This window comes from Euphorbia lathyris, chromosome 5 (genome assembly GCF_963576675.1).
Source record: "Euphorbia lathyris chromosome 5, ddEupLath1.1, whole genome shotgun sequence".
In the NCBI taxonomy this organism is placed as follows: Eukaryota; Viridiplantae; Streptophyta; class Magnoliopsida; order Malpighiales; family Euphorbiaceae; genus Euphorbia; species Euphorbia lathyris.
The window spans coordinates 8,837,317-8,860,943 of NC_088914.1; the positions used below are offsets into that span (position 1 = coordinate 8,837,317).

A 23,627-nucleotide genomic window follows, 5' to 3' on the forward strand; every position below is an offset into this window, starting at 1 on the left:
TCCTTGACTCGCCTATAACCAATCTATCAACTCTAACTCGATGTTGTATCTACACAAATTTTTGTGTCACAGTCTGTTCGGTCGCACGTTTAGTAGTGTGGTCAAAGACACCGATTTATATGTCCTTGGAGATATATTCCAGGGCAATACAGTTGATACCTCCAAGATTCTGATGGAAGGTCTTGTTGCTGCTTCTCGATCCAAGGATAAGAAAATTGGTTTCGAAAATATCATTTGTGGGATAATTCTCGGGACCAAGGGAACCATTTCTATCCCTTGGAGCGATGCTGAATCATTTCCGACTTTGGACTATGAGTTCTTGGAGTATGAAGGCCTAGTGAAGCGTGTTTTTAGAGCAGGCCCGCATTTTCTTTCTGCACCGGAACGTCAAGCTTTCGTACAATTGCAAATAGATCGCTATAGGGCTAGAGAAATCCCGATTAATAGGGATGAGTATATAGAATAGTTTAGGTTTAATTAGTTTTTCATTTTGTCAATATTTGTGTGTCTGATGTTTTATGTTTTGTATCATTTTGTACATATGTTGATTCAATAAAAACTTTTAGTCATTTGATTCAATTTCTTATTTTGCTCTTGGTTTATCTATACTCAATCAATTTCATATTGAATAAATCTAATCAAAGTTGCTTATAATCAGATAATTATGGATATATTTATTACTTCAAATATAAAAATCATATTAGTCCATAATTTCACATTAATCCATTCTTATTCTGTATCAATTAATTGAGAATTAATAATATATGAATTTGTATTTATTTTCATTAGTGTAGAATCATTTAACTTACATAAATAAATGCACATAAACGTTTCATTAAATTCTCCTTAAAGCATTTATCTTTCATTATTTTTCCAATTAATAAGGACAAACCTTTGGTTTTCCTTGTCATTTAATGCTTTTTATTTATGTTTTTAAGTACAGGTACAGTTTTTAATAAGGTTCAGGACGTAATTACTCAGAAAAATACACGAACAGAGTGAAATTACGCGAAAACAAGTCACCATGGACCGATTCTCGGCCGAGAATTATTAATTCTCGGTAAGATCATCAAGAACAGGCCAATTTCAGAGCGAAATACTCTATGAAATTGCCGTGTCGCGACTTGTAGGGACACTAATTCCGGATTTTTGCACTATTTTTGAGCCTTTTCCTATTCCTACTCTACCTATACTTAACCCTATTTCACCCTATATATACCTATACCTTACACAAACCTCACACCACCTCACTTTTTACCCAATCCCCTACTCTAAACTCTTCCCAATACATTACTTTTACTCTTCCCAATTTATTCATTACCCTTTCTAATCACTTAACCCTTTTCAACTACCACCTTTCTCATTCAATTGGACATTACAACTCCCAAACTCATCTTCAACCTTTGCTCTTCTCTCTTTTCATCTCTTCTTCTTTATTTTTCAAAACCCTAAATACCAAAATCATGCCTAGAACAAAGCGTGTTGGTCACAAACCATAATTTACGGAAGCTAATCGCCTTCGTATACGTTGCGGAGCCTATTTTGACATCAAAACGGAGGAGGAAGCCGCTAGATTCATTCATTTTTCGAACTCAAAGAGGGAGTTTGTGGATATGCACTTCCTTGACTTCGATTTGGTAAGAGAGTTGAATTTCTCTACTCGAATTAATGCTTTCATTGAGACTTTGGGTTGGCAAACTTTTGTTTCTATGCGTTTTCCTAGCATTACGGAGTATATAGTGGAATTTTTGGTCACTTTGACCATGAATAAAAAGAAAACATCAATCTCCTTTAGGAATAATGGTGTGACTTACACCATAGATTATGAGGCTATGGGTAATATGTTTGGTTTTCCTACTAGTGATTTCCATGACAAGCCTAAGGATTTTGATAACGACACAATTTGGAACACTCTTTCGGGTCAGGATTATTTTAACTCGAAAAACACTCCAAGTAAGGTGATACGAGACAATTGTGTGTTCTTCTTTCATAAATTTCTGAGTTTTTCCTTATTTGGTCGTGTTGAGAGCTCAAAGATTCAAGTTAGGGATTTGTTCGTTCTTGATTGCTTGTTTAAAGGATTGAGGGTTGATAGCATAGGTATGCTATTTGATAATTTGTATCGTGCTTCGAGGGCTACTACCATTCAAGTACCTCTCGGTAATTTTATCACCGCTATTGTTTTGGGTGCGCGTGGAGAGCTAGCCGATTGTGACATGTCCACCTACCATGGTTATGTGCCAATTTTGAACATTTCGGCTCTTGAGCGGGCTCACTTGTTGCTTACTTCGATTCCTCTCGTTTTTATTTCATATGAGTCCCGTATTGCCCATCTTCGTGGCACTATGGGTGGAGGAGCTTCAAGTTCCCAATTTGTAGGTACCGAAGGAGGCGAAGAGGCGGAAGAAGCGGAAGAGGAACCACAAGCATGACCACAACCCCAAGCACGTCAAGATGATGATCCGATTGATTTACGGAGGATTTTGAACCAAATCAATGAAAATAATTGTAACATGAATTTAAGGATTGATGATTTGGTGGAAAATAATATGGTGATAAATGACAACCTCAACAACTTGAGGAGGGAGCACAAATCTACTCGTCGTCGGATGCTTTCGTTTTTTCGTCGACAAAATGTTGAAACTTCACCATCTCCAATGGATTCACCTCCACATGCTTAGGTTTTATCACCTCTTTTATTCATTTCTTTCTCTTGTTATGTTGTTTTTCAATTTAAGTTTGGTACAATATTTATTTTCCATGTTAAGTTTGATACAATTTTATTTTTATGTTGGATGCTTTTAGATTGCTAATTCTTATTTCGTGCGATTTATTTCGTACTGCTTTTTCGTGTTTTATCCATTTTTGCACCAATGAGGACATGGTGCAAATTAAGTGTGGGAGGGGATATTACGTATATCATTTTTTTTACACGTACAAATAAATGCATAGAGTAAGAATGAATGTCATCCGTTTTACCATAAAAAAAGCATATTAATATTTGTAAAACAATATTTTCAAATGCAACACTTGTTTTATGCAAATGCAACATATGTTGCAACACAAATTGTTTAACACTAGTTTTTATACAATTTACATTTTTCATATAATTGTAAATAACTCAAATTTCACAATTTAATAACTTATGATTATTTTTATGTCATTTTTATCGTTAGAAATAATATTTCTATACGGGCAATATTTTTCAAATTATTCATAAAGTCTCCGATACAATTTTAAGTAAAATTGTCTCGAGTAAATGTATTTAAGTAAAAATTCTTTATCCCTTATCTCTATTTTATATCATGCAATTCATGATACAATAAATCTTATTTTAAATTTTCAATTAGGTTTATAAGCATTAAATTAAACTAACAATTTTAGCTCAGTTTGATTTTGTCTTACATTAACACCAATTGAAGTTTTTAAGGAAACTTTCACCATAATACATGTTGAATTTTAAGTCAATATATGATGAATGTGCTATCTTTCTTTTTCCCAAGTTACAATTTCATAAATTCATATTAATTAATCAATTAGTTGAATTCTTATCTTTTGGCCACGATTGAGACCAACCTTATCACAATCGAGGTGCGAAAGGGAAGAAAATTAAGTACCGTTTACTTTTGGCCACGATTGCGACCACCCTTATCACAATCGAGGTATGGAATGAACGTTTAAACAAAAAAATTAAGCGTGTTTAAGTTTAAAGTAACGATTGCGTCCACCCATGATATGGTCAGTACCACTTAAGCGAACACAAAGCAAATAAAGTTACGATTGAGACCACCCTTATCTCGGACGTAACTAAGCAAATAATTAACCTAAATACTTATTCATCTCATGTAATAGTTTAGGTTTTGGGAAAGGAAATTTTGTGCTTTGAAATGCCTTGAGGCGAAAAACTCAATAACATGCGTGCTTATATTGTCCCGAATGCTTCAATTCAAAATTGAAAATATAAGACGAATGATATATCGTATTTATACTAGTTAGTTTGATATTTTGCATATAAATTTGTCATGCGAAGTTAATCTTTCCAGCTTAACTAATTCAAAAAGGAATATAAAGATATATGTTTTATTTTCATAAAGAGATTAGTTAAAGAATAAAATTCAGTAAATTTTGCTCGGGACTAGCAAAAGATTAAGTGTGGAGATTTGTTAAGCCCAAAATATACCTAAAATATCATTAATATATACATTAGCTTTGCTACGAATTCATACTATTTATATCTATTTAGCATACTTTTACTTCCAAATATGTTTCTTTTATGCAAGGTACCTGAATATTTGATAAAGTCCAAATAGGAATGAAAAGAGGATAAAAACAAAAGAAAAACCCTACAAAAGGAGTCAAAGACGATGAAAATCAAACGCACCGAAACAAGGACGGGGACGAAGTCAGAGACGGAGTAAAAACCCCCGTGTCGCGACCGAGAATCCTCCATTCTCGGTCGCGACACGCGTCGATCAACGCTTTCTCCTTTTTTTTTAAAGGCCAAAAAACTGCTCCCCCATTCTCGGCCGAGAATTAATTATTCTCGGTAAGATCAGAATTCCCTGAAGGCTATTCGTACACATTCGTTTTCAAAGAAACGCGTCCGTTCGATTGGATAAGAACGCCTCTTCGCAGCAGACACGTTCCTTAAACCCTACTCTTCAACACCTATAAATAAAGAGTTGATTTCAGAGTTGAGATATATATTGAAGAGAAGATAAGTACTGAATTAATGCATAAATTCTGAGTCAAGCGATTCAGAGATTAGATTTCGATTTTGTAAAAAGCAATATGATGTACACACATTGTTTATCAAATAATTACAAACACAGTAGCGTTTAGTTTTGTTCATATTAGTTTACATTTTGGTAGTCGATAGACCAATCGCTATTCCGAAGATTCAGCGAGAAGATTAAGTAGAGGATCCACCCCTGAGTTTGACAAACTCTAACGAGGTTCAAGGAAAGGATTGACAACCCGTTCACTTGAAAGTCGTCGAAAGTTTCCATGCTTCTTGTTCTCTGTAAACTTGTATCAAATTCATACTTCATCTAATAAAGTTTATTCTATTCGATAGATTTTTATGTAGCACTTATGGTAAATGATCCGAAGTGAGTTCTGGTGTTTTCATTAAAACGTAGTTAAATTCAAAATCATTACAAGGAAACTTTGTTGAACACTTAGACAAATTGATATCTTGAAAAAGTATTAATTTGGTTAAGGTAGCAATCTAACCCGACCGTAGGAGGATTGTCTTGCGGTTCAAAGCCTTTTAATTGAAGGAATTTACGTTATTACATTTTTATAATTTATACAAAGTTTAAAGTTGTTTTCTTTGCTTAATGCAAACGAATACATTTATTCACTTTTCTAAAAGCGCTAAACGTTTCTGTCTTGTAAATTCATCTTTAAGTCAGAAGTGATTTCTAACATTCTTCGTATTCTAATCTAATTCTTATTCTATCAATTTCAAAACCAAATCCAATTAAACAATTTTACATATTATAAACCTTGAAAGTAAATCAAACTAAATTAAAATAAGTTTTTGTTAAAAAGCGTTCCCTATGGGTTCGATATCTTTTATTACTACAAGCGTATACCGTGCACTTGCGGAAATCGCTCAACAGAGCCGTCAAGTATTTTTTGGGCATTGAAGTTACCAGATCTGCTGATGGAACTCTTCTTTCTTAGACTAAATATATCAAAGATATTCTATCAGATGTTGGTTTAGATAATGCTAATCCAGTGGCTAGTCCAATGTCTCATGGGATAGTTTTAACTGACCCAGGTGAATTGTTGTCGCAGCCTGAAACTTACAGACGGATTGTTGGAATACTCCTTTATCTCGGGTTCACACGGCCTGATGTCACTTATGCCAGTCAGCAATTAAGCCAGTATATGCAACATCCTGGCAAACACCATTTACAGGCAGCTCATCATGTTTTACGGTGTCTAAAAGGCACCATTGATTACAGTATTTTTTATCCTTTGCAAGATGATTTGCAAATCTCTGCCTATTGTGATGCGGACTGGGGTACGTGCAAAGCAACACGTCGATCCTTGACAGGATAGTGCGTGTTTTTGGGGCGTTCTCTCATCTCTTGGAAGACAAAAAAACAAGATGTAGTGAGCAAGTCCTCTACCGAGGCAGAATACCGAAGCATGTCCCAAATCAGTTGTGAGGTAAAATGGATTAATTTTTTGCTTGAAGAGTTTGGGTTGACCAGTCCTAAACCCATTCCCCTCTATTGTGACAATACTTCCGCCATCGCCATTGCCAAAAACCCCGTCTTCCATGAAAAAATAAAGCACGTGGAAATTGATTGCCATATCGTGCGTGATCATATCACATCAGGTTTTCTGATTACTCCTCATGTATATTCTTCATATCAGTTGACAGATATCTTTACAAAGAGTTTAAGTCACAGTGAAATGTTGCCTTCCATGGTGAAAATGGGAATAGTTAGAGTAGAATGCCTTCATCTTGTAGGGGGGGTGTTGAAATACAAGTATTGCAAGATGAAGTTCCATCCTAAGGTACTATAGACACTATGTTTAGTCATCATAATTAGTTAGAGGTTGTTGTAAATAGGTTATGAGTTGTTACTGCATTAGTTAACTTTACCTTTTGTATATAAATACCTAAAGTGTACATATTTTACCTTTAATCTGAATATATGAGAATATCAGATATTTCCTTTTCTTTCCTAACATAAGTGTACAAGAATCCATATTGCAATCGATTAAAAGTAATCGAAAACGTATCAAATTGATTGGTTTTTTAGGACAAGAAACAATTTGAATCTCCAAGTTCGACCGAGAGAATGCAAATTATAAAACGTGTCTGTTTTAGGGACCATAACCCTTTTATTTGTAGTAAAATATAATGAGTGTAATTACTATTATGACCATCATAAAATTAGATAATTACAACCATGTATCTATATATAATTAAGTCCATATGCTTATATACATATTAGTCCCATAAACTAATTGGACCACTTAGCGAACTAAAATTATGGTAGCCCATAATTTACAATATTATACACATAAAGCACACATTTTGGATTTTAATCCAACAATATCTTAATTGGGAGAAACATGTATATCCCTAAAAATTATGAAAACTTTATGACATCAAATATGCTATCATATTTGTTATAGATGTATATCAACAATCTCGTCCATTAATCACACCAACATAGAACCAAAGCAGAATCACTCACTTTTAGCGTGATATTGCCAACAATGATCATATATATTAACATAACCAAATAATATAAATTAAGTATGAACGTGTAGCATGGAATCACATGTATTGTGATCTTAACATGCCTATTACCAACTGGTCCTACTTTAGTGAAGATCAAACAATAACATATCAGAATGAAGATAAATAAAAACTTTATTAACTTAATAAACATAATGTATCACATACAAGTACAAAAAACATAAACTAATTTCCTCAAATATTATAATACCGTAGAGCAGTATGCAGTGGCGGAGCCAGCACCGAATGTTCGGAGGGGCTTTAGTGTACGTAGGAAAAAAAATTCGCCGAAAATGTTGTTTATTGTACGAGTAGGACAAAAAAAAATCAAAATTTTTTTAAAATATAATGTCTATTATACAAGTTTGACAAAAAAATTCAAAATATTTCACCGAACTTATAGATATTAATCTCCAATTCAATTATTAAATCATAGAAAATATGATTTTTTTAAGATATGATATGCAATTGGTGCAGAATAAGGAATAAAATATCTATGTTTTATAATAATGTTTAAAATTGACTCAACTTCCTAATATTAGAGGTAAAATTGTTATTTACTGCCAACGTTATGGATAAAATTGCATCATTTTAAACGTTGGGGTAAAATTGCTCATGGCAATTAACATTAAGAGTATTTTTACACTTTATTCCAAAATATATTAAAAAGAATAATTGATTTAATTTGATGTAATTTAAATTACAATTAAGTAGATATAATTTTTAAATCTCAATTTTTATATAAATTTCCTTTAATTTTCTTTTAGTATTGAAAACTCATTTTTTAAGTGTTGATTTATTTTCAAACAAGTTAAAGTTAAAAGATAAAAAATAAAAACAATAAATTTTAACTTATTGGGAATTGTATTTCTCCTGTAAAAAGTAAATATGTTGAAGTTACAAGGAAAGTACAACAGAGAATTAATTAAAAAAGGGTAATTAATTTATTAGTCCCTATATTTTGATAAAACATACTGTTTAGTCCCTATATTTTTAAAAACACATAGTAAGGTCCCTAACCTTTTTCTCAGTGAACTGTTTAGTTCTTCCGTCTGTTTGTCTAGTGAAATTGAATTCAAACATAGTTAGTCTGTTCATATGTTCAGAGAGGAGTTTCTTGGTTGGAAAAATATGTAAAATGCCACGAGGAAGGTCCTTGTTTAATTCAGCTGTATAACCACAAGTTAAATCTGTCTGATACAAGAAAATGTGGAGAAGATGAAGAGTGACAGGGTGATGCAAATTTACTTCACTGCTTTTTCTGATATCCTTGAATGAAGTTTGAAATTCTTGTCTACTTTTGGGAATTGCCATAATAGTTGCTGTGGATAAATTTCATTCTGCGCTGCTTTTTTGGTGTAAAACTACAGATGAAGACCGGTTCCGCCCCTATAAACAACCTTTGTTTTGCTTGAAATGGCCATGGGATGTTCAACAAGGTCCCTGGGATCCTAATCAATGCACCTTTGATGGTCTTTGGATATTCAAATCTTTGCAAACTCTTGGATCAACATTGTAGAATGAGAACTGGCTGTCTGAGGCTTTCAACTATCCTTTCAATTTATAATTTATTTATTTATTTTTAATATTAGATAGTTTATATGCATTTGAATCATGATGATCCTTTCTTTGAAGATAAAGATAGCAGATGTGTATTTGAATCATGGTTGCTATTTTTCCTCTGAAGCATGTTTCAAATTATTTCTGTTGTCAATTTCAAATTCACTAACACAATCTTCATGACAGTTTAACAACAAGGACTAAACAGTTGACCGAGAAAAACGTTAGAGACTAAACAATTCATTGAGAGAAACGTTAGGGACTAAACAGTTCATCGAGCAAAAGGTTAGGGACCTTACCGTGTGTTTTTGAAAATATAGGGACTAAACAGTGTGTTTTGTCAAAATATAGGGACTAATAAATTAATTACCCATTAAAAAAATATCGAATCCTTATCTTCTTCTTCCCTATTCTTTTCTTCTCAACTCTAAAACTTACTCTCCATTGAAGCCATAGTTTTTCTCTTGTCGATTTCCCTTACCCAAAAATTGCAGTATATCTTCTGTGATTGAAGCAGCTGCCATGGCCGGAGGGGCTCCAGCCATGGCGGCTCCTGGAGGAAAACCCCTGTCTGAGGTTTTCCGGCGGAGCCGGAGGGTCGGCCGACCCTCCCCGCCCCCTCTGGCTCCGCCCCTGGCAGTATGCTTATGAAAGACCTTGGATGGTAATCCTTTAATGAGAGGATCCGCCAATATGGAGCTACTCCTAATGTGCTCCATTGACAATTGACAATTCTGAATTCTTTCTCCAACTGCTAAATACTTGATATCTATATACTTATTGCTGGTAGAACTTTGATTGTTATTTGCAAATATGATTGTCGATTTATTGTCATATTACATCTTAAGTGGTATTTCTATACTATTCACAATACACAGCCCAATGACAAAAATTCGCAATCATAATGCATGACCGGATGCCTCATAGCACGCTATATATTCTACTACCATAGTGGAGGAAGTAATGAGCTTTTGCTTAGCACTTTTCCAACAAATAGCTCCTTCAGCCAATAGATAGACGTAACCAAAAGTAGGTTTGGGAGTATTTTTGACATCCAACATGATCATAATCAACGAACCCAATGACCTCTAGTTGATCTGATTTTTTTTATGTGAGCATATAATCCTTTTTTTTTTTCTGTAAGTAGCGCATTACCCTTTTGGCTGCTTTCTAATGATCTCAATCCGAATTGCTCAAATATCTGCTTGACATTCCAACTATGAACATATACTTGATCATACATAAGACTTCCTAGAACAAATGTACAAAGAAACTTTTCTATTTTCTTAAGTTTCAAAATCATTCTTAGGACAATCTTTGAGACTAAACTTGTATCGTTTAGCCACAAGGGTATTACACGGTTTACATCATTCCTTGACAAATCTTTTACGTACTTTTTCTATATAACCCTTTTGTGATAATCCAAGAATGTCTTGAGAGAGATCTTGATGTATTTGGATCCCTAAAAGAGGCATCACCAAAATCTTTCATCTCAAAATGTTTTGATAGGAATTTCTTAGTCCCACGTATTTGCAAATAGATGGTTGTGGTATGTTTTGTTTATAAAATAAAGTATTTTAAATTACATTGTTAAATTCTAATTATAATTACGAATATTTTATCTTAAAAAATATTTATATATCGAAAAACACAGTTCTATTAAAACACAACTTCCTAATTCGAAACCATAAATCATATGGTGAACTTTTTTTAATAATTTGATAGTTTATGAATTAAATTAATATTTAAATTCATTTTACAAAGCTGTAATTTGATTTAGAAGACTGAATTTTGTCCATACGTAAATGTAATCCAGTTAATGAATAAAAATGCTCTTGATTGTAATTATAATTTAACGATATAATTTCAAGTGGGCTCTTATATTTGTAATATTCAGCCCAAAAAGGAAGCCAAAAGCCCAAAACGCGGCCCATGTAGTTACGATCTTGCCCGGAGCACAAGAAATCTTCTCTGAAGTTCGATATAGCTTCAGTAAGCAATTTCCTCTCCGATTATTATTATCAAACACCGGCTTTTAGTTTTCGATCTCTGCTCACATTTTCCCTTTACAATCTTTGTCTAAAGGTGAGTTCTATCCTAAGCTACTTTGATTAACTGCTGCATTGATCGATTTTCTAGGGTTTGTAATCCAGGATTCCCAATTTGACTGCCTTGAATTTTTTTTTTTGGAGAACTTTTAGTGAATTAAGTCGATTTATAATACATGTTAGTAATTTCATCCGCAACGAAACAAGGGTTGGGTATTCTAGTTAATTTATTGTGATTTGGGAATTTTATTTTTCAATTACATATTTGTTCGTCTTGGTTTGTGTTTCAATCTCCTAACGAAATGTGGTTTTCGAGGTTGTTTTACAATATGGTTTATGTTTATTCGGGCTAATTTTCTTATTGGAATTTGGTTTTAGATCATGAAGCTTGACACCAGTCGTTTTGAATCGGTTACTCCATTTGGAGCAAGCAGCGAGCTGGATGATGGGTTTTCAACGGCGCCTTCTTTTGAGCTTCCCGTTACTACTGATGTGCGCTTTAATTTGTCTTCTTTGCCAACTGTAATTATGGAGACCAATTTGGTTTCTGTTTGAGCTGACTTTCATTTTTCTTTGTACTTCAGTTTGACGGTTTCCAGAAGGAAGCTGTACAAATGGTGAAGCCGGCAAAGGGTACAACTACACTTGCTTTCATATTTAAGGATGGGATTATGGTTGCTGCTGATTCTCGAGCTAGCATGGGAGGATATATCTGTATGTTGTTCATGCTGTTTTTGTTTATTTTTGGTGTATGAGTGCTGGTATTTGGTTTATATTACCTTGTTTTGTTTGGTGATATGATGTTGCAAACCTTTTTCCTGATTTGTCAGCATCACAATCGGTGAAAAAGATCATTGAAATCAATCCTTACATGCTTGGTACAATGGCTGGAGGAGCTGCTGACTGCCAATTTTGGCACAGAAATTTGGGTATTAAGGTAATACACTTTCATTAAATGTTGTCCTATGCATTTTTAGTGAATGTTGGCTACTTTCTTGAAAGTTAAGGAGCAATAAACTGTAGTTGGAGGCTAGTTTTCACAATAAAACAAGTTTCTAACTGAACAGCTGATGTGTGTTGGTGACTCGGCTACAGCTTGACGAGACTTTTGCATTTGCCTGCTTCTATAATGCTCTTATAAACTCTAATTAGTATAGCTGCCCCTGAGATAATTTAGCCTCTAGTTAGGGTCAAACTTCCTTAAGGATTTTATCATAAGCATCACCTAATCACTTAAGATAGAATATACTTTTATTGCCAGTGTATTATGACTGAGGTATTTGTTTTTTCATGGGACTGAATATGAATTCACCTGGCTCACCATTGGAATTCTTCTTATTTCATTTTAATTCTCGTTTAGTATATTTTCATATTTATTTGGACTAAAAGTGCTGATGGAAATTGTTTGGCTTGATTTAGTGCCGGCTACATGAATTGGCAAACAAGCGCAGAATTTCAGTAACAGGAGCGTCAAAGCTTTTGGCGAACATATTGTACTCCTACCGTGGGATGGGGCTTTCTGTTGGCACCATGATTGCTGGATGGGATGAAACGGTATTGACCATTGACATTGCTATGCTTCTCCATGTTTGTCCGTTTCTAAGTTGCGTAAGCCTAATCTTGTGCCTGTTACAGGGTCCTGGATTATATTATGTTGACAGTGAAGGAGGAAGACTGAAAGGAAATAGATTCTCTGTTGGCTCTGGTTCTCCATATGCTTATGGTGTTCTCGATAGTGGGTGAGTAATTTTCCTCTTTAGAACTTTGATTTTATCACATGTTTCATTAATGTTTGAGCCATATTCTGTTACGATTTTCAAGCATATACTTGCTTGCCAATTTAATGATCAATCAGATGATACTGCATTGTTTTTGAGATGCCTGATGCAAACCATTTTGTGCAACAATGATGAGAAAATTGCAATGCAATTTGTGTCGTAATCTATTAGAGGGTTTTGAGTTTCTTCGAGGCCTTTTCTAGTTTTCAATTTATATTCAGTGGATTGGAAGAAAGCCTTTAGTAGATGTGCAAGTTGATGAGACACAGTTGTGGTATGGTTTTTGTGGAAAATGAAGTTAACATGAGAAATTAGTTCATCTACTGTTGTTTCAAGTTTTACTATGTGTCCAACAACTAGATGGAGATCTTACCACATTAGATTTTATGTTTCATTAATTTTTGTGATTACATTGCTCTAGATATTGTCTTATCTAGGGGTGAGATTTGTGCGGTTGAATTTGGAGATTTGAAAACTTCTAGATTTGTCATTAATGGAAGTCAATGTACACCGTCCCAAAGAAAAAGTTACCAGTTCAATTCAATTATGGATCTTTTTATTTTGGGTACTCAGTTACGGTTTAAGAACCTCCAATTCCGTGGTCAGCCCTAGTCTTATCAAACAGTGTGACAGCATGATTTTGTGTGTGGGGCTGAAGTTTTTTGAATTTTTAGACCCCAAATGTTAACTAACACAATGAAACACTTGCTTTGCTTTGCTCAGCCCTAGTCTTATCAAACAATGTGACAGCATGATTTTATTTGTGGGGCTGAAGTTTTTTGAATTTTGATAGACCCCAAATGTTTATTATTAACACAACGAAACACTTGCTGTAGGTATCGGTATGATATGTCCATCGAAGAAGCTGGAGAGTTGGCTAGAAGATCTATTTATCATGCTACATTCCGAGATGGGGCCAGTGGTGGAGTTGCTAGCGGTACACTTTCTTGTTTTTCTCTGAGTGTCATCACCTACTTGTGTTTCTCTGCATTTCTTGTGTTCGTATTTGTGACAAGATAAAAAAAAAAATCCTTGTTTCACACACTTTGAGTGATTTTTTTTTTGTTGACAAAATGGTACCTGTCTTTTTCCGATTTTAGAAAAAAGCAGATTTGTTGGTACATTTTTTACCAATCGCTTTGTTCTACCTAGGTTTCCATTTTTTACTGTAAAATTCTGCCAATTGAGAGCAGACAGTAGGCTTTATCTTGGCTAGTATTTTGAATCTATCTTCATATGTGCTATTTCTTTTCTTTTCTTTTCTTAAATGAATTGAAACACATAGATTGGTTGGACAAAAATCTCCTCCACCAAGTCATCAAATTCAATAGTGATACTAAAAATTCCTTTTTTCGCTAACGTCGAAAACCACATGTACCATTTTGTTACCCAAAAAATCCAGTTTTCAAAATGTCCAAGCGCGATTTTTTGTTCCCCTTTGAACTTTTCTCTTTTATACTTGACATGTTTGCATTCGTTAACAAGTATCAATTTCGATTTGTTGATGCAATCAGTTTATTATGTCGGACCAAACGGATGGAAGAAGCTAACTGGTGATGATGTTGGAGAACTTCACTACAAATATTATCCAGTTACGCCCAGTACAGTGGAACAGGAAATGGTTGAAGTAACAGGGGCATGAGAAACTCAGGTACATCAATTGGACAGTTCTATCCTTATCATAGTATTTCAATAGAACTAGAAACTACTAAAACCTGGAACTGGTACCTACAACATGTCATGGGTTTTGTCATGAGAACACTTTTGTCATTATTGTCCTATCTTGTAATTCTGTTTGTTTCTTTTTTAAACAGTTATAGTGGATTTCAACACTTTATTTCTTGCTGGTTTTTTCAATATTTTACCTATATTTCTAGTTGGAATTTGTTCTTAATCTTTGTTAGGAGAATATGTTAGACCTTTTGCAGGCTATTAGTGATTATATAATTAGGAACAAGGTGTAAATTTGCTCCTAATCTAACGTAAAAAAAAAAAAAAGTAAAATTTTGTCTTTAAAGTTTCTAAGTTGGAGCAATTACGTGGAGCAATTTTGGGCCCATGTAATGGAATTAAAGAAACGAGATTATTACTTGGGTCCAGAGACGGAGGCAGGAGACACATGGGTGTTAGCGCATCTTCGGTTTTCGGGAACCATCCTTTATAGTGGTGGTTTTAACCTTGCCGATCTTTCCATCTTTATTTGCGGGGTTTTGATTGCACTTCTAGTAGATAAGAGACTTTGTATCTTTTTCACCCTTTGACAAACCCGACGTTTATGGCTGATTCCGTCATTGTTTAGGTAATTTATCATTTCTTAGTTAGGTATATACAACCAGACCCGTATAGTTACCAGTGAGAATGGATTAAATAGTGGAAAATATAGTGTAGAGATAAGGGATGGGAATGAAAATGAGTTTTGCAGATATAAAAGAGTTTAGGATGAGAATGAGATTTTAAAAAAATTGTCTGTGACGAATATGGGACGAAATGGGAATTCCTCCACTTGTTACCAGCTAACAAGGATAGAAATAAAAAATGAATAGAAAAAATGAAATCCATCAAGATCAACTATTTATTGCAAGTATTTTTTATTTTATTTTCTTGCATTTTTCCTATAAAAAAGGTTTGATTTTTGTTTTGGTTAAAATTATGAACGGTTGGTTTGCAGAATATTTTATTTATATTTTGTTAATTTATAATTTGGGACGAGGGTCAAATGTGATCCCAACTTTTCGGTGAAGTAGATTTGGTTCTAACATATCATAAATCTTGACGTTTTCAAGTAAGATTAGTTTTGACATTATGTTACTAAAAACTTGAAAAAGGTGGTTTGTCCGTTTTAATTATCATATTAAATCTTCTAAACATTAATTACTTTAAAATATTTAGTGAATTGCTAAATACCGTTTTCATTTGAAAATTTTCTCTCCAAAATCACAACCCGAACAACAATAATTGAAATTATGAAAATAATTGATGCGTGACAATCCGAGAATCCTGAAAATAGATGATTACGAGTCAAACATTAAATTTTATGTTTTTCATTAAAGAAATCATGAAAATAATGTATATTTTTTTGTGACGATTTTGTATTTTTGTCACAAAAAAATGTACAATTTTACATTTTTCGTCATAAAAAATTGGACGATTTTATATTTTTCGTCACAAAAAAATTGATGATTTTTTATAAATTTTTTTTATGCCTGCGGATGAATCTCCAGCTACCAGGAAGGAGGGTAGGAGATTCATCCGCCTAGGCATAAAACAGGCGGATTCTAAAAAAAAAAAAAAAAATCAGTTTTGATTTTTTTTTTTTTTTTTATTTATAAAAAGGGCAAAATTATCCTAAATAGCAATACCCAATATTTAATGTGTTACTAATATAGTTTATAAAAAAACAAAACAATGCTAACAACTTACAACATACAAGTTAATCAATTTTTTTTCTTAAGGTGTATAAAATGTTTATTGTGTTACTAATCTAGTTATAAATAATCAACAAAAAAAAAAAAATTACGCAATTGCTCCATCTTATTGACAAACTTGTTTGGAGGTCTAATGTGACTTACTGTTACATAATAGTCAAACCAACATTTTTAAATTTTCAGTATTATAGAACTAAAATTGATCTTGTTTGTAAACTTTAAGGTTAAATTTGTACTATTTTATATGTTAGGTTAAATCTGAACTTTTTCAAAAATATTAGCGTCAAATTTAATTTTTATCCCTTGTAATTTATTTGATGATTTTTAAGAGCCGTGGGTATTCGTGGATTAAATGGGATGGATATAATATTCAAAATGTCTATCTTTTAGAGTAATGAGATAGGATGGATACTTCCATCAATAAAATAACAAGAATACAAGAAGGATATTATCCCGGTGCCTACCTGTTGTCATCCCTACTAGGGTAGAGATATTCTTAAAAATGTGAGGACCTACTATATGAAAATTAGACTTGCTTGTGCGCGGGTTGGACTGCATGTTTCATTAAACGCGTAAATTCAAGGGAAATTTACATAGAAATTTACGTCTGAAAAACTATTTACAATTATGTCAGGTCATAATTTTGAATTATGTCAAACTATTAAAATTATTATTTTTAAAGATCAAAATTTATAAATTAGGGATTTAGAATATATTGTCAAGAATTTGAGATTTATGAATTGGGGTTTAAACTTTTTAAATTAGATGTAAAAGCATATTTTATTTGATATATATAGAAAAAAATGACATATTAACAATTAAGTTTGATGATATGATTTAGTTGTAATTTTGTAGTCAATTATGATATTCATTCATGTAAAAAGCCCTAAATTCAAATCCAGCCCAGCATTATATATGGGCTTGGGTCTTAATCAATTTCATTCTCTCCAACCTGTTCACATAAAAAGTTGTATAAAAAATGGTACAAAATTATACCTATTAAAAAATTATAAAACTTATTTTTATACTTTTTATGTAAAAATAAAAATATTACTATATGCGAGGGGGCCATTGAACAGCTGAAAAAAGCCCGGGCCCGCTTGCGGAAAGTGGAAATAGAAGCACAATCAGTTTCGAACGAATGGATACTCTGAGATAGAACGAGAAAAATTGAATTTGATTAATTCAATTTATAAAACTTTGGAACAATTAGAAAATTACAAAAATGAAACCATTAATTTTGAACAACAAAAAACGATTAATCAAGTCCGACAACGGTTTTCCAACAAGCCTTACAAGGAGCTCTAGGAACTCTGAATAGTTGTTTGACCAACGAGTTACATATACGTACCATCAATGCTAATCTTGGCATGTTTGGGGCGATAAAAGAAATAACTTAATTATATATTATATGCGTGTATATATTATGTCGGTTTGGATAATGATGCGGAGAATTAAGAGAAAGAAATGTGTTTGTTTTGAAAGTAAATAAACAAAAATAATTTACATGCTTCACTTGAAGAATTTAAGAATTCCCAAATTGTATGACATAAATCCTAGCCTCCATTGATAGAAATTTAATTTGATGGATTGATAAAAGTTTTCACCACATATTCATTAGGAGTTTAAATATCATTGAAATCCTAAAAAAAAAAAAACATAAAAACCCTAATATTTAATAAGCTAAAACATAATTTAAGAGGCTAGAAAGGAACAACGGAAAGTAAATAATGGTATTCTTGTAAATGAGTTAATGGCAATTTTGTAAATCTTGAAACAAGACGAATGTGGGACCCGTAAGACTTAACCTTTGCTCCTTAAAATTTGGGCAAATTATTAGAAGCACCCGATTTTTCATGTCAAATAGAGGACATCTCATATATATTTTGGCAGGTGTAATATGGACCCACGTATATTATAAGAGGCCAAACTATTTTAATTATTACGTGGGGTCACAATACACATGTCTAAATGTGAATTGGGGATCCTCTGAGTGATATGGAAGACTGGGTGCTTAATATAAGAACTCCAAAAATTTGAGAAGAGAAAGAGTTTATGTTGGTTTACACTGAGTCGCCGAATCAATGTTGGGATCTACGACTTCAATTGCTTTTGATTTTTTTTAATTTGCTTAGTTTGCTGATTATATTCCTGGTCAGCGATCTAGACTCTTGAAATTATCTTTTTGCATGTGCCCGTTCCCTAACTCTATTTTGATGTATTCGAATCACTCGCACATCATCCGAAACGTTTCGGATACTCGGATTGTCCTTTCCTTGAGTTCGATGTCCTCATCATTTTTCCTTTCTTAAAAAAAGCTGGACCTTAAATTTTGTGCATGGTAGCCAAGAGAAACATCCATGCTCAAATTTCTCACATTGAATGAGTGTAAGGTCTTTTCCAACCAAATTAGAAGTGCCAGATGATAAGCATTCGACCTCAACCTCTTCACTATCTTGAACAGACTATACTGCCGAGGTCGGAGCTTTCTACTATGTGCGTTTTCTAGTCGTTCCTTACTCATGTATATCATAACTTACCTACTTCAAACTGTACATCTCTTCGGTGCTCATCCAGTTTGACCTTCAACTTGGAATTCTTCTCCTCAAGCCTTGCCTTAACTTCCTCATGCATTTGTTGAATCTCATGGGTTAGTTTGTGGGCGGGCATACTAACTTTCTCTTCCCTAGGGATGTTCATAAGGTCAAGGGTATGATTAGGATCTTTAATGTAAACTACCTCAAAAGGTGATTTCCCGAATACCGAATAAGTCGTTGTATGAACACTCCGCTTGAGCAACCCCAAAATTTCATGGCTTCGGTTTGTCCTTACATTTGCTTCTCAAAAGATTATCCAAAGTTTGATTCATAACTTCCGTTTGGCTATCAGTTTGAGGATGAGCGGTGGTACTAAAATTTAAAGAGTCTTCCAAAAGTGACTAAGGCCTTATTCTTTTTTATTGAAATTAAGTAAACTGAATTGAACTGAATGCTACTGAACTGACCGGAACTGAACTGAATGCTACTGAACTGAAATTATATTATTAGACTTTAAAAATAACAATAATTAAAATAAATAAGCTTATAATAATAATAATGATAAATTACTGAACTGAATTGAAATGAAATTACTGATATTGAAATTAAGTGACAAAGAACAGAGCCTAAGAAACTTATGTCATGATCAGAGATGATGCTTTTAAGAACATCACATAGCCTCATAATCTCTCGAAAGAAAAACTTAACAATGGAGAGACATCCATTCCCCTTTGAGTTTTTGGAAGCCCAACATAAAATCCATGGAGAGATCCTCCCAAATGGTACCCAGAACTAGCAGCAACATACAAAGACCCGATTCCTAGCATGTCCTTTTACGGTGTGGCACACATCACACCTCTCCACTAAGTAAGCTATATCCTACCTCATCTTAGACTAATAATAATAACGTGAGCTCACAACATCATAAGTCTTGTCTCTACCGAAATGACTAACAAAACTACCTCCATGCAAATCTTGAATTACTCTTCCCGAATGGAAGTACAAGGCAAGAAAAGTTGACCCCATCAAACAAGTAGACATGTCCACTGGCCCGAGTACCCGCCAGGCCCGTGTCCCTTGGACCGGACTTGGACAATGAAAATTGATGTTAGACCGAGGCCTGTTAAAGCCTACCTATTTTTTGGGCGGGCTTGGGATTAATAAAAATAGCACGGTCCGGTCCAGCCCGACTCGCCTATTAATATTAATTAATAAATTTATATATTTACATATTAAATATTTAATTTTACGTATAAATTTTATATTTTATAATTAAAAATTATATATATATATATATATATATATATATATATATATATATATATATATATATTTTAGGTGGGTCTATATGGATTGGGCTTGAGATTTGATTTTTAAGTCTGAGTCCAGTCCAAGCCGAGCCCGTCTAAATTAATAATGGACTAGACTGAACTTGAACTAAGCAATTTTATATAAAAACCCGATAGATCCGATCCAACCCGGTCATAGACAAGTCTTAAAACAAGTAGTAATCACTCTCTTGTCATTGGTGAGAACATTTTGCTATAAAGCCCCAAAATTTGGATCTTGTTTTTTTGTAGTATTCCCTAATATGCTCAAATGTGTCCAATTATTTCTGTTTTGGTTGATGACTGTTTGGAGGTCGTCCAGTGTTGGTGTTTTTCTCTCTCTTTTCTTTGTATTCTTTCTTTTGTTTTGTTACAAAACATAAATGAATATTAGTAGATATTAAATTATAATTATTACCCGTAAACACATTACTCCAACTTCACATATTTTTACATACCATCCTTAATAGAAATAGTAAAATTATGGGTTGCTGCGGTAAATATAGGATTGAACAGTTGGGGGAGCTGATTTTACATGTGTATGTGGAATTTTTTTTACTAAATCGAAATTGTTCAATTTTTTTTACTAAAAACATGATACAAAAGTGATAATAACCAGATCCAACAATGATTCATTTAATCTTTCCCATAATTTGTAATGGAAAAATTAAAGAGTCAAATACATGAATATCATAATTAAATACAAAATTACAACTAAGTCATATCGCCAAACTTAATTCTTAATATGTCATTATTCTCTATATATTATGATTTTACACAATAATTTAAAAATTCTAGACTCCAATTCATAAAATATAAACCCTAGAAAATGTATTCTAGATTTCCAATTTATAAATTCCAATCCTTAAAATATATTAAAAGTACTGATTTTACTAGTTTGACATAATCCAAAATTATGACTTGACATAGTTGTAAATATTTTTTAAAAAATGAATTTATGTGTAATTTTTCCAAAATTAATTGAATCATCGTTGGATCTGAGTAAGGGAAAGATTAAATAAAGAGGAATAAGGTAGAGAGAGAAAGTGAAAGGGGAAGGAAGAAGAAGAGGGTATAAAAGTAGTCTTATATTAAGTGGTCAAATTTTGACTTTTTGACCGGTCAAACTGCTGACGTGGTGCGTTGATTTCTTGGCCGATGATTTTTACATGCTGTACACCAAAGTGGAAGATCACCTATAAAACGTACATATTAGTGAGTCAATTTGAAGATTGTACACTAAAATGTGAAATAGAGACAAAAGTTGTACACCATTGATAAAATTTAGCCGCATGATTGAACTAATATTTAGGTTGTTGGCAGCTATATTGAATAATAAATAGGTATATGAATGATGGGTAAGTTTTGATTGCATATGCCAAATCAATTACATCCCTTCACTACAAAGTTATGGATTCTCAATTCTATTTCTAATTTTAACTTTTTCTTATCTTTTCAGACTCTTCTATTTTGTCTTTGTTAGAGGAAGAATAAGAGAAAATGATTTCTTATTATTATTTGATCCTCATTTCATTTGAAAAAATAATTACTTATTTATTATTATTTGTCCATTGGGTGCATCTTATAAATGGTAAAGGTCATTTAAATTATAGTTCACATTTCATTTAAATACAATATTATGATTAATTTATATATAATTAACAACTCATTCGAATATTAATATGACTCATACAGTTGATTAAACGGTTTAGATTTAATCAGTTAGATCTAACAGTGAATGATCAAATTCACGTGATCATCAGAATTTACGTAAACATTACTGATGACTCATAATACAATTCATTATATGCTAACGAAACACCATATTGGACTTCTATAACTGTATAATAAAAACTTATGTGTCACGTGACATATTCTAAACCACACATTTTATTTTTAATAGATTATATCATTATCTAATATGGTGTTTAGTTAGCATATAGTCAAGTGTGTTAGCTTTTATATATAAATTGACGGAAATAACTTTATTAAAATAAATTACATGTGAAGTTTTTCTTAAAATGAAGTCAATGACCTTAACGAATTATATGCCAAACTTTAGTTATTGTCAGTGTAATTTACCTATGTTATGAATGGGTAAAAAGCATATATGATCACTGAAGTTTAGCTATTGTTACAATATGGTCATTAAACTTCCAAATAAGAAAATAAAATCACTAAAATATTGCTTTGACCACAATCAAGACAATGACGTGGATGCCGATCAAAAGAGTTCTACATATTGAATTAATTATTTGAAAAAAATTATGTCACATGTTAATTCTTCTTACGTGACACAATTTTTAACACATGACATGTACACATGATAATTGTTTTAATTATTTTTTTCTATATAGACTTTATATATTAATAAATAAGAAAAAAAATTCAATTCCTTATTTATCCATATATTAGTGTATATGAAAAAAAATTAAAACAATTAATGTATATGTCATGTGTTAAAAATTGTGTCATGCGAAAAATTTAATAAATTGGATTATTTTTCATCCAAAATAACTCAAACATCACCTATTGGAATAGCTCAGAGGATAAATATTACCAAATAATACCATACGAAGTGTATAAAGCACGTTATTTCCCCCACACTTCGTTCTTAGAAGCGGCGATTTCTCACAATCGGAGCTTTATTTGGCGTAGTGTCCTTGAGGCTAAAAGCCTTCTCAAAATTGGAGCCTATAGGGTGGTTGGTCAGGGTGATGATATCAACATTTGGGATGACCCATGGCTACCAGACAGTGACAACCTGTATGTGGAAAGTTACAGAACAGAGGGATTGTAAATTGAGAGGGTGCAGGACCTGCGGACGCCTGGTCGGCATTGTTGGGATGAAGACCTGATTAGAGGACTGTTTACAGATCGTGATCTCCACCTAATTCAGAGCATTCACTTAAGCTTCTGGGACATTGAGGATATGTGGGGATGGCGGGGTGAGCAAAAAGGCCAGTTCTCAGTAAAGTCGGCCTACAGACAGTGTCGGGAGATTTTAGTGCCTCCAGCAGGGCTTGGGAATATAAATTGGAATAAAGTCTGGACTCTTCACGTCCCCCCTAAAATTAAGGATTTCATGTGGCGTACGTTATCTGCCTGCTTACCGACTCGAGCTACGTTGGCTAATCGTATGATCCCAATTAGCAGTGAGTGTGTAACGACCCGGTCCGGAGTGGGTGGCGCCGGGGTAGAAGGCATGAGCAAGGAGCGCCCCTAAGGGATGGCGATGGGGGCAGGAATGAACCGAATCCCACATCAGAAATGGAGAGGGAGCGATTGGGGTTTATTAGTAAGATGTGAATCCAATACATGCAGACGCGTTTTAAAGCCGTGAGGCCTAATGTATTGGATTTGGGCCAGAGCGGACAATATCTACATGGTATTGGACCAGGGTGTTACAATTGGTATCAGAGCCGACTCTCCACGTACGATGTGTGGTTCGGGGACGAACCAGACGGAAACTGGTGGGCCTGTAACGACCCGATCCGGAGTGGGTGGCTCCGGGATAGAAGACCTGAGCAAGGAGTGGCCCTAAGGGATGGCGATGGGGGCAGGAATGAACCGAATCCCACATCGGAAATGGAGAGGGAGTGATTGGGGCTTATTAGTAAGATGTGAATCCAATACATGCAGACGCGTTTTAAAGCTGTGAGGTCCAATGTATTGGATTTG

The 23,627-nt window shown here is 33.5% G+C and overlaps 1 protein-coding gene across 1 annotated transcript; it reads left to right on the forward strand.

Annotated features, from left to right (window-relative positions):
- Positions 1 to 10,757: 10,757 nt before the first annotated feature.
- Positions 10,758 to 14,498, forward strand: LOC136231258 (proteasome subunit beta type-5). Its single transcript, XM_066020584.1, has 8 exons — positions 10,758 to 10,915; positions 11,257 to 11,370; positions 11,463 to 11,592; positions 11,709 to 11,815; positions 12,298 to 12,432; positions 12,514 to 12,617; positions 13,493 to 13,593; positions 14,171 to 14,498. The coding sequence occupies exons 2-8, from the start codon at positions 11,260 to 11,262 to the stop codon at positions 14,296 to 14,298; spliced, it is 816 nt and encodes a 271-aa protein (XP_065876656.1). The 5' UTR covers positions 10,758 to 10,915; positions 11,257 to 11,259; the 3' UTR covers positions 14,299 to 14,498.
- Positions 14,499 to 23,627: the final 9,129 nt, after the last annotated feature.

Coding starts and splice junctions, on each gene's coding strand:
- LOC136231258 (XM_066020584.1), top strand. CDS start 11,260: ATGAAGCTTGACACCAGTCGTTTTGAATCGGTTACTCCATTTGGAGCA. Junction 11,593..11,708: donor TAGCATGGGAGGATATATCT/GTATGTTGTTCA, acceptor CTGATTTGTCAG/CATCACAATCGGTGAAAAAG. Junction 11,816..12,297: donor ACAGAAATTTGGGTATTAAG/GTAATACACTTT, acceptor GGCTTGATTTAG/TGCCGGCTACATGAATTGGC.